Source organism: Coloeus monedula (assembly GCF_965178545.1).
Source record: "Coloeus monedula genome assembly, chromosome: 17".
Classification (NCBI taxonomy): Eukaryota; Metazoa; Chordata; class Aves; order Passeriformes; family Corvidae; genus Coloeus; species Coloeus monedula.
In genome coordinates this window covers 6,337,407-6,355,418 of record NC_138797.1, presented here as the reverse complement: position 1 = coordinate 6,355,418, position 18,012 = coordinate 6,337,407, and the positions used below count along the sequence as shown (strand labels likewise).

At 39.8% G+C, this 18,012-nt stretch overlaps 1 protein-coding gene across 1 annotated transcript; it reads right to left on the bottom strand.

Annotated features, from left to right (window-relative positions):
* Window positions 1-5,688: 5,688 nt before the first annotated feature.
* Window positions 5,689-16,728, bottom strand: LOC309579477 (protein-glutamine gamma-glutamyltransferase E-like). The gene is made up of 13 exons (XM_082292812.1): window positions 16,653-16,728; window positions 14,768-14,935; window positions 14,226-14,459; window positions 13,566-13,684; window positions 12,955-13,083; window positions 11,853-12,030; window positions 11,559-11,694; window positions 10,534-10,637; window positions 9,821-10,066; window positions 8,576-8,881; window positions 7,759-7,916; window positions 7,418-7,551; window positions 5,689-6,026 (listed from the first exon to the last, which is right to left on the bottom strand). Exons 1-13 carry the CDS (start codon window positions 16,660-16,662, stop codon window positions 5,879-5,881), a joined length of 2,070 nt encoding a protein of 689 aa, XP_082148938.1. The 5' UTR covers window positions 16,663-16,728; the 3' UTR covers window positions 5,689-5,878.
* Window positions 16,729-18,012: the final 1,284 nt, after the last annotated feature.

Below are 18,012 nucleotides of genomic sequence, written 5' to 3'. Positions count from 1 at the left end.
AAAACACCAGAGAAGTCACAAAGAAGCAACTGGCATGAGGTCATTTGCTGTTTAGTGGCATGATGAGGTTACTAAGAGCAATTACCTCTTGTGGGAGGAAGTACAACTAAAAAGCAGATGCCCCACTAAATTAAGTCTATTGGTTGGTAATAGAAATCTTTCCTTGGTTTTTGCTAAAGAGCCCTCTTACAGAGTACTTACATACTCCTATACAGTGCTGGATGCTGTTTTACCACTGGACTTAAAAAAAAATTTACAGGGGCAAATTGGTGTCATTTCATAATCAGCACCAAATAAAGTGGCCTGTAGCCCCTCTACATTTTAAACATACATATTTTTAGGATCACAGGAATGGCAATTAGGACATCTTACTTTTCCTGCTTAGATTTTGATGCCATTTGGCCTAGATGCAAGGAAAAATGCATAGTGAGAGATCATCTGTCTTATATGGGTGAACAAGAGGTATTTGAGGACATGCTGAAGCTTTTGACAAATCAATCTGTCTGTCTGGATCTAGCTCTGTTCAAGGTGACAACTGGACCACTGGCATTCCTGTTCTAGTAGGCAGTAACTTCATGTCACAGAAGAATTCTGACCTGCAGTGTGCTTGGAGTTCTCTCATACTGTGTCCTCCTGCACATTTGCTGTTATTATGGGCTGTGGTTTAAACCCCATAAAGTGGTTCCTGACACCTCAAATGCTAAACTACCTTTATGACAAGCAAATATGTATATGATCTTCCTTGCAAGATTGTTTTCCCTTCCCTGTTCTGTTGCCATGCTCAAACCTGAGCAGTTATGCTGTCTTTGGGAATGCTGAGAAGCACCTTCTGTGTTTGTATCTGCCCTGGGAGACTCTACAAAATACACCTGGAGCATTGTGTTTCAAGTTTTGACAAATGCTCAGGGCAAGTACCTTGGTGAAGGTTCTTCCAAGTAATTTTTATTAATGTCAGTATCATAAATGCAACGAGGTTGGGGGTGGGGGGAGTGGGGACAGGATGGGGGCACATGACCACCACCATTTTAAAGGGAAATCAAAGGAAAACAATAATAACAACAAAAAGAATAGGATGGAAAGGATGGATTAATGCCTATGCAATATTATTGTAGGGATCTTCAAACAAGCTTCTAGGGCACACCATGAAGCTTATCAGTGAAATACTAAGTCAGATCTGAAACAATATAGGTGCATATTAAACCACAATTTACACCTAATCCTTGAAGAAGCGATAAAAGTAAAACTAATTTATGAAAAAAAGTGTTATAATTAAATTCAAGGAAGAACTGGGGTTTTTTTGGTAGTTTAAGACCACAAAGAGGTAATGTGAGAAAGTACTGATGGACTGAAAAGGAGAATTTTTAGTATGAATAATGGGACAACAGTGAACTGCAGTTAGCTGCTGCTCTCCCTGCAAAGCTGATTTGTAAATGTTTTTTCCATTAAATGAGGAAGAACCCTGCTTTGCAATTGCCCAGCTCAATAATCATCTTCATTTTAACCTTGAAAAAGCAGAGATACTGTCATTATTCTTTTCCTTTGGTAGGGTTTTAATGCATCTTTGAATTCCCATCTATAGGTTCCATGCTCACAGCTCCATTAGAATGGATTACACAAACTTTTTTTAATACCAATCATAACACATCTCTGAAAAAGCATTTTAAAAATGGTGGTTTTTGAAGTGATGAAAATTTCTTTTCTCCTCCCTATCCCAATATCCTTTGTTTAGCTCAAGAATTACTCTCAAACAAGTCTTAACAATAACAACATTAAAACTTTGAAAAGGAAGTGCAAGAACAAATTACAATGTAAAATATCCTTCAGATAAGAAATCTGAGCAGATACCTACAGGGCATGAATCCTGAGGAAACAGCCCTGAGTAAGTACCTGCTGAAGGGAAACAAATGACTTGCAGAACTCACCTGCCATTCCCTCAGCTTATGAGAATTGCATACAACTTCCACTTTGTTCTTCAAGGATGTCCAAGTCAAATCAATCATAAAAAGAACAAACCCAGCAATCTTTTTGTGCTGTCAGCTGAAATTTGAGAGAAGGGAGAGGTACTTAGCAGTTGTTATTAATACCTGTAAAGTTGTCAAACGAATTAACTGGTTCCTATAATATATGTCTGTCTAATGCCAGAGTTCCTACTCAACGTGGGTGTAATTATGGGAGGAGATACCAAAATTATTTACTCAGAGGAAATGCATGCTCTTGAATCCCAAGACAAAAAGAACTTCCTACAAAGATAATAGGTGTGCCATGAATAAGTTATCTTTAAGGATGAGGAAATGGGCAGCGTGGTGGGATGTAAAAGCTGTCTGAAGGAAAAAGGAGCATTTCCTGATGACTTAACTTCCATGTTGGTTAATATCACTTCTGGGTTTGTCCAACAGCTGTGGGTTGGTTTCAGAGGGGTTTTTTTGTCTAATATTATCTCCACTACCCTCTGACATATAAAATTATAAGCTCCCACTAGAAACAAATATCTGTTTACCTGTTAAGTTAGCTCCATCTATTAGTATTTCCCAGAAGTTTTTTTTCAAAAAGAACTTGCAAACTAATAACTTTGAGTACTTTTTGTCAGCACAAACTTTAAGCCTTTCTGTTTTAAAAACCCTTACTATATTTCTTTTTGGATTTATGAATGTATTTATTTTTGGTTTTGTACCATCACTTTGTAAAAGAGTACAAGTAATAAAATTATGTAGTTTTGAAGAGGATTATCTCCTTAAGATTCTGCGGCCCCAGTGATCATGTTTTAGCACTCAGTAAAAACTTACAAATAAATTAGTCTGAATTTTAAGTTACAGTGAAAGAAAAACAAACTAAAAAAGCAGCAAGTTAAGCTCCAGCAGCTGTTTCTAAGGTAGATTTTACATAGGCTTCTTGTACCTTTTTGAGAAACTTTGTTTTTGTACTACAAAGACTAAGAGCACTTACTAATATGACAGTCGTGCCAGCCAGCCCTATCCCAAAGAAAAACGCTGAAGCTTTTCCCACTAGGCAGCAGTATCTGTCACAGCACATCTCCACTTACATTATAATTCAGCAGTTCTTCCTTCCCTTGGAAGTTTCCAGGATGTTCAGGCTGTCAAGACTTGTTCCGGGAATCACCTCAAATGGGTTTGATTGCTCTCCAGAGCTATTTCAGTTGGTCTTTTTCTCTTTTCCTTAATTCATATTCCTTGGAAACCATAAGAGCCACAAGCCTCTGATGTTACCTGATCTTCACACACAGCCCTAGTGACAAACCGCATCGACCAGTTCTTAAGTTCAGGCGTTCAGTACTTACAGTGATTGCCTCAGATGTTACACATTGCTCCCACTGGCATTTGACTATTTCCTTTCTTCTTCCTTGCTCCTCACATACGTAATTAAGTCTCAGAACACTTTTTCTGTCTTGGCTGCAACCACCTCCTTTACCTCTGCAAGGCACGCCCACAGTGGTGCTCACCGAGCCACCAGAACCTCTCTCAGACTGGCCTGCATCCCAAACTGGTACCTGCCAGTCTCACCTTCACCACAGCAAAGCACCAGCAGCTGCTGTTGTAATCCCTTTGGAATGCAGCAGTCATGGTTCCTAAGTGACTAATGGCTGAAGGTTGTCACAGGTGTTTTTCCTAACTCCATTCTACCCACCCATCATCCAAAATGGTTCAAAATACTTTGTTCCTCTTTTCCCCTTGTATCATATTCTTGGAATTGCACTTCAATTTGCTAACTTTCAGGGAAAAATTTTATGATTTCATTCATCTCCTTAACAATTTTGTCTACTGTTCATATGCCCAGGGTAACTAAATCCACCTTATCTTTGTCTTGTTACTACTTTTTACTAGAAAGAGGAAAGCAGCATAAATTCCACAAACCCACCCCCCCAGATCAGAATATCTTCTGTGAGTCTGTATTGGAGTTGTCTTTTAGTTAGACACATTAACTTCATGTGCATGGAGTGTTGCAGGGGAAGGTCTGATTTAAAGGTTTCTCCTGTTTCTGCTCATGCAATTCACTTGACTTTAGCACACTCTGGGTGTTTCACACACACAGGAGATGTAAAAAGAAGTCATTAAGCGTGTATCTACATTCTAAACTCAAGGCTGTGCTTAAGCTTGAAATCTACTGTGGTTTACTGTAGCCCAGAGGAGGCCACCAAGACAATCAGAGGGATGGAGCCCCTCTCCTGTGAGGAAGTCTGAGGGAACTGTGTTTCTTCAGCCTGGAAAAGAGAAGGCTTTTGGGTGATTTAATTGTGGCCTGCCAGTATCTGAAGGGAGCCTACAAGAAAGATGGAGAGGACTATTTACAAGGGTGTGGAGTGACAGGACAAGGGGAAATGGCTTCAAACTGACACAGAGTAGGTTTAGACTGGATATTAGAAAAGAATTCTTCCCTGTGAGGGTGCTGAGGCCCTGGCACAAGTTGCCCAGAGAAGCTGTGCTACCCCATCCCTGGAAGTGTTCAAGGCCAGCTTGGATGGGGCTCTGAGCAACCTGGTCTAAAGAAAAGTGTCCCTGCCCAAAACAGGGGGATTGGAACTAGATTATCTTTGAGGTCCCTTCCAATCCAAGCCGTTCTATGAATCCATGATTTGCACAATGAGAACTCTTGGCTCTGGCAAGCCTTGAGGAACATCAGGAAAAAAGAGAAGACACTAATATGGGTGCCTTGCACAGCCTCTCTGCAGCTCATCCCATTTTATGTCCATAAAATACTGACATCCTGTGACTGGCAGCAGGAAACCAGGGCGGCTGCAGGTGCCCTTCTAAAGCAATTCTGCAGGCTACAAGGAGAAAAGAACTTTATAACCAATCTGGCCTTGGACTCCTCAACAGTGAGAAGTCCCTGTGACAAGTCACAATACCCTGTGTATTGTGGTGGAAGTTGGGGCACAGAGTTAAGATTTTATTGCTTCCTGGCCCAGCACTGCAATAGAGCAGCAGCTTGGCTTTCCAGCCACTTTACCTACACAGTCATTTTCAGTCAGAGCTTGACATACTCTTACACAGTTATTGCCCATAAACCAAGTCATTCACTGGGCTACCCCTACTTCACTGGAACCCATCATTAGCCTGTACCAGTCCTCCCATAAAGGCTTTGAGTTTGCTTTACTAAACTCGAATCTAAGAGATGATTTTCTGACACATAAGCTATAGTGAAGGATTCCTAACTGTTCTCAAGTCAAAGTACCCTCAGACTTAAGATTACCCTGCCTTTTATTCCCAAAGAATACTTTCAGCAAGTGCAAAATATCAACATGCTAAAATATGTACACTGAGCTGGGCAATTACCCCAATGCTTGATGAACGGCTCTCAAATTGGACACCACCCAAATTCCTGTTGAACATTTCCTATGCCTCATTTGGTCACTGTGATTTACCAAAAAAAAAAAAAAAACAACCCCAGGAAAAATGTCAGGACAGAGTTTGTAGCAAAGAAGGCAAAGCTAAATGACATAAATTGTGCAAGTCACCCTCACTCTTTTCTAGTATCACAGTTCCAGTAAGGAGAAACACTGCTTTGGAAGTCCACTGGATAAGGCTTTCAATATGTAATAATGAGTTTATGAATGTTTGTGCAGAGACATCTGGAGCCAGGAGGATTTAATTCCAAAGAAAGCCACACAAAAGTCAGTCTCTAAGTAGAAGGTAAAATGTTCTTTTTAATAACATGGACACTCAAAACAGTAAATGAAGAATCAACCATTCCTCAGTTTATTTAAAATTACAATGTCAAATTGCAATGATTTGATGTTGGTGACCCTTTATCAGAGGAAGTGAAGATTTCTTTTGCTGATTATCTCATTGTTTTCTACACAAGATTTCTTATCACATTTTGTTCAGTTTATACACACACAGACCACTCCTTGTATATCTTCATGTTAGTTAATCACATTTACCATCTTAAAGGTCTTGATATCTGCAAATTTATCACAGGAGAAATTAACAAGTAGATGTTTGGGACCCGCCTCAGAAGGGATAAGTTTAAACTTGGTACTGGATTTCTCACTGGCTTTCAGTGGTGGTATGCTACATAAAAGGAAACAGAGGGAAAATGTAAGTTGAAAACAGGCTTATGCATCATGCTTGAGTTTCTTCACTAATCATCTTTCACCTGGAGTAAGAATTCTTATCACTTCAAAGTAAGATGGCCATGAAAAGACCACACATGACTTGGCTATCTGATAAGTATTTAAAGCCTCAAATCCATACATTAGGGCTCTCAAAAATTCATTATGCAGTAACCCAGATAAGCCCACAAAGAGGGACATAATAATATGTGAGATAAGACTTCATGCAGAACAGAGGGTGTAAGACATTACTCAATCATTGCAAAATATAATCTGAGAGCATGAAGAATGTTAATTCCAATGCCTGAATTAGAATAGATTATAGCACCAAGAAAACCTTGGTGTTTACAGAGCAGGAAATTTTGAATGGAGGTTAAAATGTTTTACACCAGTGTATTTTGTAATTCTTGGAAACTCTTGTTAATGTTTTTCCCTTACCCTGTAATATTGTCTTGTCTTGCCTGAGGGTAAAATTGTATGGGATAGACAACATGAGGCTGGTAAATTCCCTCAGGAGAGCTCATAAATGATGGGATGGACCATTCCTAATTGCTCAAGTGCAAATGGCAATATTAAGTTGCTGTGTTTGTTTGTTTGTGTTTGCTTGTGTATTCAGTTAAAGAGCATGTTCCCATATCCCAGGTATTTTCCAGAAATAACTGCCTTTGTTAGGATTTGTTGATATGCTAAGCATGGAGCAGACTTGGCTTTGTGCTTTTCAGAGGTCCCACCCTGTGAGAGCACAGCCTGTGTCTAAGCAGTATTAATTTTTGTTCCCAAAGCTGAGACTGGTGTATCTGCTTTTTACATGTATTTCTATCTGTTGGATATAAATATAATTTGTTTAGAATGCTGAGCACCCAGATTGGCACCTGCAGTCCATTTAATAAAGTGAAAAAAAAAAAATCCTTGTTAATATAGGTTGTAATTTGGGTAAGTATGGACAGAAATAGTCATGTATCCTATTGTTGGCCTTTGATCAGAACAAGAAGGTGCAACCTGTCTAGCCTATAGCAGAATAGACAGCCTCAGCAACATTTACAGCTTGGGTAAGCATGAATTTTTTTTCCTGGAACTGTGTGGTCCTGCTAGATAGGCAGGAAAACAAGTTCTGTCCAATTATGACAGCAATTATTTGACCTCCCAAACTGTGGAGCCAAAGCCCAGCCTAGATGAAGGGCTGGTTCATTGCTGTGTGCTTTGTTATGAGATGTTACACACTGAGTGGCCTCCCAAGTTACAGCAAGAAGAAGATGATGTCTCATCCCATAGTCCAGTTCCAACTCATCCATGCCCACATTCTTGCTCATGTATCTTTGACAGCAGAAATCAGACATTTCTCATACTTACCGTAACTCCAGGATTCCTCGGAGCAGGTCATTGCCTTCCACCTGCAGCACGCAGTCCTTCACCTCTGTATTGGTAGGATTGGTAAATGCCACTTCCACAACCACCTCTTCATTCACTTTTGCTTCACCAAGTACCTGTGCAAAGAAAATGCTTGTGAGGCCAGGTTCTCAGTGGTCTTTTCTATCTGAGCCTTTTCAGGCATCAGAAGAGGAGGTATTAGGAGATGCTGTGATGGACCGTGGCAGAATGTGAGCAGAACATTTCTTTCAGGGAAGAAAGTGCTCATAAAGAGCTCACTTTCCTTTTTCTCTGCCACTGCAGTTACAGCAAAGGAAATTTACCTGTATGTCAATGGCAGGATTGTCCAGGGTGATGTTTCTTTGCACGAGCACTTGAATCCCATCTTCTACATGACATAAAGCTGTGACCTGGATTGTTTTGTCTGTAGTTAACTGCTGCTGGTATTCAGGATACTTTATCTTAATGGGAAATTGTTTTTCTGGAAGGAAAAAAAAAAAAGGAATTGGTACATGCTTTTATAAGCCCACAGAGCTTCATACTTAACATTAGTATTTTCCTTTTATGCTGTCACTAGGACTAGGAGGGCCTTCAACCATCACTGCCAAAATTAATTCATGCAAGTCTATCAGTTTGCTTTAGATAGATCGTGATTTTTTTCACTGTTATCCCTTCTCCATTCCCTATTACTGTATTGCCTGTCTTGTTTTCCTCCCTATTGCTCTGAAAGATGCAACAGTGGGAGTTTAAGGAGTTTACTGGTGCCTCTCCAGAAGTTAAGTTACATACTAAAGAAATTAATTATTATTTCTGCTTCTTGCTAATGACTTGAAGCCTAAGATTAATACAGGATACTATCAGTTGTGATTCAATGATCTTTCACCTCACTTTAGAGATGCTGATGTATCTCTTATCCCAGGCTCCTAATGGTAACATTTTCCAAAATGTGAAAAGTACCTGGGAACATGATAGTGGGACACATGCCTTGTTAATGTATGTGCAGTGTAATATTTTTCTCAGCCTTTTCTTTGTAGGGATTTAAGATTGCTGTTTGTTAGAGCTTTTTCCCCCAAGCTGACCAGCCTCCAATGCCCATTTACTGATAATACCATTATGATTAAAAGTTATTTGAAAAATTACCTTCCTTTGGAGCCAGAGTGACAGATATGGAGTCCTTCCAGATCTCATTAACTGGTCTTCTAGTATACAGAGTACTCCATGCAGTCATGTTTACATTTACAGTCTTAGCATCAGATTGTAAATTTTCAAGAACCAGAAGTAGGTTGAGATCTTTGCCAACTTCTAAAGAGCCAGCCACCTTGAATTTCCCTGAGATGTCAGGCTTCTGTTCAATTTCCTCTTGTGTTGGTGCTGTAGGATCAAATTTATCCTCAAGTCCTAGCTTCTTACGGGCTTTTTTAAAAATATCTCTTTCTTTTGCAGAACCTGTCAGGGAGAGCCATGAAAATTATCCTCAACAGTTAACATGCATCTCTTATTTTACATGGCTGCTGGAGACAAGCTAGAAGGACGTAGCGTCTGTATTTAGAGATAAATAGACCTTCTGTTTTCCACAGCCATACCTCATTTTCTGGATCTGCAGTCAGTAATGTCACTGTCCTTCTAATAACTTTTTTTTTTAACATAAAATCTTAAGTCTAAAGTTTCTCTTTCCCCATTTTTATCCCTTTTTACGGCTGTAACATTTAGAAATGTGAATTCTTATTTGCTAGTACAGAGAAGGCCCCAAATGTTGGGGAAGGCTGACGGCACTGTGTGGTGATTTGACTCTGGCTGGCAGCCAACCATCCACCCAGCACCTCATTCCCCATTTCCATAGGAGGGGAGAAGGCTCATGGATTGAGGTAATGACAGTTTAACAGGGAAAGCAGAAGCTGCCCATGAGCAAAGGAAAAAGAGAAACACAAATGGGCACAATCAGACCCAAAGGACTGACAAGGTGCCGTGCTCTTGGACCCTTTGAAAGAATTTCTTCTCCTGGGCCTAAGTGCTGGTTTAGCTTAGGTTTCTGTAACAGGCCTTTCATCCTGCAGACAAATAACTGAACTGTAGCCTAGTTCTCACTAAGCAGAGGCAGACATTGCATGTCAGCAATAGGCAGATGGAACAGTAAATGCTTTCTTTGGGGATACTTGGACTTGCCTTATTTACGTCCCACAAAGCAACTCCATATCAGAAAAGGCAAGGCAGTATTTTTTTCACTCAGTACCTTTTCTTCCCTCTTCTGTATGAATCAAATAAATAAAGTATAAATTCTGCTCCTACTTTTTAAAGGCACAAAATTTCCCACAAAGAGACTCCAAGTTTATATACTTTTGGGAATGAAGCAGCTGTGTGATCAGAAGAACCAGTGGTTTTACTTACCTTCCTCATATTTATAATCACTGGTGACATCTACACGATCATCTCTACCAACTGCCTTTGTACTGATGGAGACACCAATTTCTGTAGATTTAGAGAATATTAAAGTTTTCTTTCCAGTTGCAGAGTCATAATTCCAGTACATACAGTCTGCATTCACTTCTGCAAACACGAATGGGCAGTCATAGTCCAGATCTACTTCTCCTTCTTTGATGGCATACCGTGAGGCAGGACCACACTGATAAATTCCTACAGCATCAAGGAAAAAGAATTTAGGCATAATTAGGTCTTTGACAGTAAGCAGATTATTGGACAGATATTTATCACTGACTCCTGAATGGGACAGTGCTGCTGTCCCATTCAAGCCCTTTCATCCACATAAACCCTCATACCAGGCCAGTCATCAATGTATCTTGTGTTTATTCTGAGAGTACACTTGATTTATTTTATATTATCCCTTAATTTTCTATGGCCTTTGATACCTACATTGGAAATACAGGAATTGCTGTAAAAACTGCTCCTGGAAGTCTAGCTTCTTTCTTGGCATCCACAGATGATCTGAAGCTAATGCAACCGATAAAGTATTTTCTTCTGCAGCTATTTCTGAGCAGGTTGACAGATTGCTTTTACAATGATTTTACTTTTTTTCCCCTTCTCTCTAAAAGTGACTGACTTTATAATTTTTCAACGTTATTCCTGAAATAAAATTTGAATACCTCCACTTTGTTCTTGGGGAGTTGCATCCAGAACTTGCCATCCACTGTAGGAGGGGCCCAAGTCGTTGCGTGTAAACCAGCTTTCATTCCAGACGTGGAAATTCCTGTGTGCAAGAATGAACAAAGTAAGCCACTAGTATGTATTCATGAGTTCCTGTCCACATCCTTTAATCAGCCATTTTAGTTAAATGGATCAAATGCCTTCATTTGCACAGGTTCTTATCTGAGACTCACCACTTCTACCCTGACCCTGACTACATTAACTAGAAAGGTGCTGAAAATTGCATTGTGGAATAAATATAAATGTTCAAGGGCAGAAAACAAATTTGTGAAATTATACAAAATGCCTTGAGAGGCTATTCTTCTCCAAAAGCTTTGGGCCCATGCACTTCCTTAGTTATAGCTGGTTTCCTTCTGGCACAATGCTACAGTTATACATGTCACTTATATTTAGAAGGGGTCCAGAACAAGAAGGGGAGTAAACAGTCAAAAAATGAGGGACTACCGCTCTTTGCTGAATGCAAGCTTGTTTGAACTGCATTTGATGCTTAATAGAAGCAGTAGTTAAATTATTTTCACTGCAAATGATACCACTACAAGAAAAGCAAAAAAAAAAAAAAAAAAAAAAAAAGGCAGGAAAGCTGTCTCTGTTGAACTTTTACAGTTTAATGTGAACTGGTTTTGAAGAAGAGTTTCAAACTAGGTTAAGTCCCCACTGTTTGATACATCCAGTGCAATATTGCATATTTTCAATCAACTGTGGTGCCATATCTGTAACTTTGCCTGCCCTGGCTTCAATTAGCTGTTGTAATTTGTGTCACAATTCTTTCTTTAACTGAGAAAGAATGAAAACACCAAGTCTGGTACTATTATTTTGTAGTATTTTTTTATTGATCGTCTCTGTGCGTGTAGTAGTTTTTAAGGCAATTTTTAAGAAGATAAAGCATTTGCCATTAGAAGCTATGCTCTGCACCTGAGAACACTATAGGCATTGACAAGCTCTAATATTAAATATTGAGCCTTACCATATGCTGTCAGCTCCCCTCTCCAAATGATTTCCATCTGCATCATAAAACTCATCCACACGCAGATTTTCATCTGCATCATGGGCAGAACTGAAGTTTGTAATTGTACGAGTGGGAATCCCCAGACATCTAAGCACTAAAGAGTGAAGAGAAAACCACAGTCAGGAAGCAATATTTCTGCAGGTTTCATATAGCATAGTAATGTCTTCAGAGACTTCCATATAGGAAGTATTATTAGTGCTTCATTTAACAGAATCTGTGCAATGTCAGTCATGTGTGTGACATAAAACATACCTGTAGTCAATACTGCTGCAAAAACCCAACATTGTCCATATTTAACAGGTTTGAATCCTGATTTCTTCCAGCTTTGCAGGATTTCACCACTTCCTGTCCAACTGCTGGGATTTTTACCACCCTCATATTTTCCACTCCAGTTTCCTAGCACCACCCCTAGGTCATCATTGGCGTTGACCTGAAAAGATATTCACTAAATCTATGATGAGGTAAATTAAGAGTTTACTACCTGTCTGAAAGGGGCCTGGGAGTTACAGAAAATGCCATATTGAATTTGAGCCAACAGTGCTTCCTCCTCAAAAAGGGAAAGCTCACAGTAGACAGCACTGGGAAAAGTGTGACCAGGAGGTTGAGGGAGGTTGTTAATCCCCTTTAATTATCCCTAGCAAGGCTGTGCCAGGAGTCCTGTCTCTAGTTTTGGGTCTCTCAGTTCAAGGGGATGTTGAGACACTGAAGAGGACTCAGGAGGGAGGGCTATCCAAATGGTCAGGGGTCCTGGAGCACACAATCTACAGGGAGAAGTTGAGTGCAGTGGCCTAGTTCTGTCTGGTTAAGGAGGGTGGGGGGAATGTAAAACCAGCTTACAACCATTTGAATGTGTGTTCTAACAAACCTTTCTCTTTTATATACCAAGAGGCAACAGCAGAAAGCTGTAGCTTGGGAAAATCATATTTGACATAAGAGACAAATTCCTCATTAGGAGGGTAGTGCAGCTCTGGACTGCTCACCCACAGAGGTGGCAAATCCATGGCTGAGCTGATCTACAGTAGTAGTACAGAAGTACCACTGTACTTCCACTTCAAATGGCTGGCTGGACTAAAGACCTCCAAGGAACTGGTCCCTCAACCACCCCATGTCTTATATTTTCAGTTCGACTCCTGGATATCAAAGTGATAAGTATCAGAACTACCCCAGAGGAGATAAATCTACGAGGCTCAGATCAGATGACCACGTAGGGGTTTCTCTGGCCCATACTTCACCACCCATAATATCTGGTGCATACAGAGGCCTAAAATTCTCTAAGAAATGTCTTCATATTTACTTTCATTAACTACTTTTAAAGGACACTTAGTAGTTTGGACTTTTTGAACATGTTGCTTACCATTGCACTGAGAACACGGCCCAGATACCTGGGGTCATGTCGGTGAGATACATCAGTGACAGGATCCTGACGGTAGTATAAACTTCGATCCATTATGGAGAGGCAAATATTGAGGATATCTCCTTGAAACTATGGTACAGAAATAAATCAGTGTTGTGGAAACACAGATTAGTCTACAAAAAATCAGGATGCAGAGAGCCATATAAGGATTGAATGTTTTTTGTTAATCACCAAATGAAGTGCTGCAGAGCTCAGCCAGGCATTACCATATAAAAATGTGGCCACAACAAACTCTGAAGATCAGAAGTCACAGAGCTTTTCAAAGCTTGTAATCTGTGGACTCGAAGCCTCTCAAGCATTGCTACAGTACTTTACTATTCTAAGGCTACTTAGTCTTAGTAAAGACATAAAGGTGTCTGCTGGCTGCACTTCCAAGGTAGAACAGGGACTAGTAAATTACAAATTCTCGTATTGATCAGTGAAACAGGGCTTGGCACAAGTGCTGATTTCAACACCATTGTCCTGCACTTCATAGATATGCAACGAACTGGAAAAAGCAGATGACCCAGTTCATGCAAAAACAATATCTGGTGTTTCAGTGCTACATTTACCTGGCCAAAGTTCCATCCAAAGCTGCTGATACGATTTTTATTGCCTGCAAAAATTATGCCAAACTCTTCTAGCACATATTCCTCACACTCAGCCTTGTTAGGCATGAACACATCATCACCTGAAAAACCAAAACAGAGAGATGTACAAATATGGCAGGCAAAATAAAACAAAACCTCAGGAGTCTTGCTCTCTGTCTATAAGAGTGCTAACAGATAGCCACCCTTTGCTTCTCTTGCTGCTATAAACAGATCATGCAACTCGGGATCTTCTACAATTAGAGAAAGGGGTGGGATGTGTCTGAGTGAAGAGGGAGGTATGACACTGCCAAATCTGTGAGAAAATGGTAAATATGACTCTTTTTTTGGTTCTATAGAGGCTAGACACACTCTTCTAAACTTGTGCAGCAGTAGGCAAGCTCTGTCAAAAGCAGAACCTTATCTTTTAGGACAGTGAGCTCTCCAGTATGTATATGCTACAGAGCTGATTTTTCATACCAGAAGGTCCTAAGAAACTGTTAGACACATTTTTTTTGGTCACTGATACATTATGTTGTCAATGTTCAGCTGCTATATTAAAGTATAGATCAAATGGAGAAGCTGCAAATGTTAATGAAGCTAAAAGCAACTTAGGTCTTTAGAGGAATTTCGACATGTTCATACCTGAAGACCAAGGGTTAAAAAGCAAAACAAAAGTGCCAAGACTTGCTGGAGAGGAGCTGCCAAGTTGAACACTCAGCTTGTAACGTCCAATGACAGCATTATGCGGGCTGGAAATGGAGACGCTCACAGAGTTGGAACTGGTGGACTGTAGAACTGCACTCCAGCCCTCCTTGCTCACTGTGCTGGAAATACCAAATGTGGCCAGGGTCTTAGTTGCCTTTGAGGGTTTTGGACCTTTTAAGAAAAACAAACAACATTTCTTTTTCCATGCCTTGCTGAAATAGAGATTTAGTCATCAACAAATTCAGCAGGGATGTAGTCCTCCCCTCAGATGAATTTTTGCCATATATTGGCAACTGAAGGAAGCTGTGGCTGCTTACTGAGGTAGGAGTAATACAACAAACACCTCACACAGTTCCATGGCTATGTGAGCGAGCATGTTGGCTCTGAGGTATTCTCTTGCTGCTCTGTAGTGCATATAAGGCCAAAAGAATATCCTGAGGCAGCATTACTCTCTCTGTGAAAGAAGCTGGGGGCCATACCTGTTTCTGCAAGGAATATTAAATTTTGCTCAGGCTTTTCTGTTCCATTGAAGGTGATACTGAAGGCCTGTCCTCTCCTCACAATCAGTTCTTCACTAGAAAATTTACTTGTGTGGTGTTCTCTTGCATTTTCTTTCAGGTGCCAGTTGGTACTTGGCTGCGTTGCAGCTAGAAAAAAATGAGAAGAGCAAGAAAACTTGAGGGTACATCCAAAGAAGAAGGAGCACAAACACACTGTGAAGAATTGCTTATTACTTTCTACAGGTAACTGGTAACCATGTGAGGCTTCCACCAAAATTAAAAATAATTTAGATGTGAGCTTTGTTTTTCTTAAAGAGACTCCATTTTGCATAGGCTGTTAGAGATTATCTGCATAATTAAATATAGGAGTAGTATATCCTGTATTAAAGGAAAATCAGAAAGGCATCTAAGAGAAGAGAAACCTGAGAGAATTGAATATTTGTGAGTTACTTGGATAAAAATCTGGCTGAACTCAATTCTATCAAGGTGTCATTCATTCTGACATGGTGTCATCCTAACAGAGGCACAGCCTTGGTGCCTGTGAATGAGGAATAAAGAAACCTGACTGAGCTGGAAAACAGTTGTGTATTTTAAGCCATGATGCCATCTCTAGCTCCATTATGTCCCACAGCTGCCACTGTTGGAAGCACCTAACAAGAACATGTTGATGGACACTGGGCTGTCATTTGGCGCTGGGAGAGGTGGCAGAATTGAAGAGAGGACACTACTAAAATATGCTGTAGAAAGTTCTTGCATGTGAACTACGGCTTCAATCAAAGGCCAGAGAATAAGCATCTGAGATTGGCTTGGATCTGACATCATCAGAGCCTATGGAGGGATTTCTAGTAAGAGATGGCTTGATGGTTTAAATGAAGTGCAGAAGTACAGAAGAAAAAGATTTTTCCTCCCCCTGCGAAGAGGGAGAATAGGGAAGAGTAAGAGTGTGGTGCTTAGGAGTGGAAAATTGTTACCCTGTGCCATCATTGAGTAAAAAAATAATCATCCTATGTTCAACCAGATTTATTAATGTAAAGATTTTTTTACAGCATGGTCTTAAATTTAGCAAGTTCAGACAAGCCTTAAAATAACTACATTGGTAGTTTTAGCAATGTAGTCACAGTCCAAATGGAGAGGAACATGGGTTTTTTACAGTATTGATGCGAGAAGCATGAATGAGTTTCTGAGGAACATATCTACTATTAAAAAAAAAATCTTCTGCAACTTAGCAGTGAAGTACATCTATTGTAGAACGAGCTGAGGCCTCAGGCAGTTTTGCCTTTAAAAAGGCAGGAGTTGGAAAATCAACATGGGATGATTTATAATAAAGGTCAGTTTGCATATCTATAAATATTAGCACGTGAGCAAAAACCCACCACAGCAACAAAGCAACTGCCAAAAAACCCCCCAAATGTTTGTATACTCTCTGCCTTAACTTCAGGTTTCAGCCTTCTCTGCTCATTGCAGCCTTCCTCAGCCTTTGCAATGATACATTCTGCTTTGCTTCTTTCTCTCATGTCAGATTTGTCAGTCTATCATTTGCACTTTTCTGACAACTCCAAATAGCTGCAGACTTTCCCCTCCTATTTGCAAAATACAACATTTTTATGTCAGTTAATATACCTGTGCTGCCAAACCTTGTTCTGATAAGCTTGCTTTTCCCAAGCACACAATAAATGAAAAAATGCAATTCCCGTGAAAATCCTTCTCCTGACTCTTGATGGAAGAATTTTCTATTACTTTTTTCTTGGATCAAAACTCCTTAGAGAAGTAGTGATCTCTCAGTGTCCATTGCAGAGCTGAACATAATGTATGGATGTAAGAAAATAACTAACAGCATCACGGGATGGGCTTCCCCCTTGCTCACCTTGGCCCATATCTGATCAATACGTCCTCTGTAGGCAGCTTCTGAAGCTTCCTCTGAATGGCCTCCTCTACTTCTGCTGGCTCAAGGAATGACTGACTGGTGCCTTTCACTTCTTAAAATCTGTTTGCAATGTTTCCTCTGGGGGTGGAGTTTGAGAGGCTGCCTTTGCCCCCAGCCTTGATCTGAGCGGTGGGGCTTGATGATTTATTTTTTATTCATTTTTTTCTTCTCTCAGTCCTCACATCCTCATCTTGTTTCCTTGAAACTTAACATCTGAAGCTTGGACAATATTCATTCCTAACAGTCTGGCCACTTGTTAAGAGTTTTTCAATGTATTTAAAGTTTTAAGAACTTCAGCGTTTAGCTGCTTTTCTTGCTACTATAATAATAGAGCATAACTCCTTCTTGTAAAACACTGTTTTTAATTTGAAATACTTCATGAGCAATATTTACAGGGGCATTTTCTTTAAATTAATTCCCTAAATCTGTTGTTTCAGAGCTGCTTGCCCTCCCCCCCCCCCAGGCATTGTAGTAATTGCAAAACAATGACCAATCTATTGTCTCTGTCTCAGGTCCAATCAGGGCCAAATTTAAAGAACCATTTCTTCATTTATCACATGATTTCTGTGTAACTCTGTTCAATAGACAAGCACTCCATGTCATATTTGTATGACACACTACAGTGACAAAAGGTAAGTACAGTTGTGACTTGTGATATAATATCTATCATTGTTTTCAGCTGGTGCACTACTATTTTTTCATAAGACATCTCTGACCATGCTATTGGCAATGCAAATTTATGCACAAAAATCCTCCACTTAATTTCAAGGAGAGTGAATTTTGTTTATGCTTTGCAGGTAGCTCCACTTTCTATTAAGAAAGAGACTAATTTTGATACTTTTATGGAACTACCTGTAAAATTTGATAAACTCAACACACATCTTACAGATACCTCTCAGGGATACCCATCATGCTGGACTGGACATAGCTGTACACGTTCCCAAATTCCATCATTTTAGTTGGCTGGGCTCAGCCTTCAGTAGCCCAAATTGTTCTGTTATCAGGTTTGGATCACATTTAGAAAGTCTAGAATTGAACCTTGCTCAACCCATTTCATATACAGACGTGTTTCATTCCTGTTTCTTATAAAAAGGTGTTGTTACAAAAAACAGTTTTTACCTGGCGATGATTCAGACCTCTGCTTTGAATCTCTGTTCATTAATTGTATTTAATCTTAAGAGGGACCATGGTTTATCGCTTGCAAAGCCCAATTGTGATAAGACTAGTTCTTAAATTTAAAATGTCTAGAATTTGATTAGAATTTTTGATGTTAAGACATACTCTCCTATCCATACTTTTA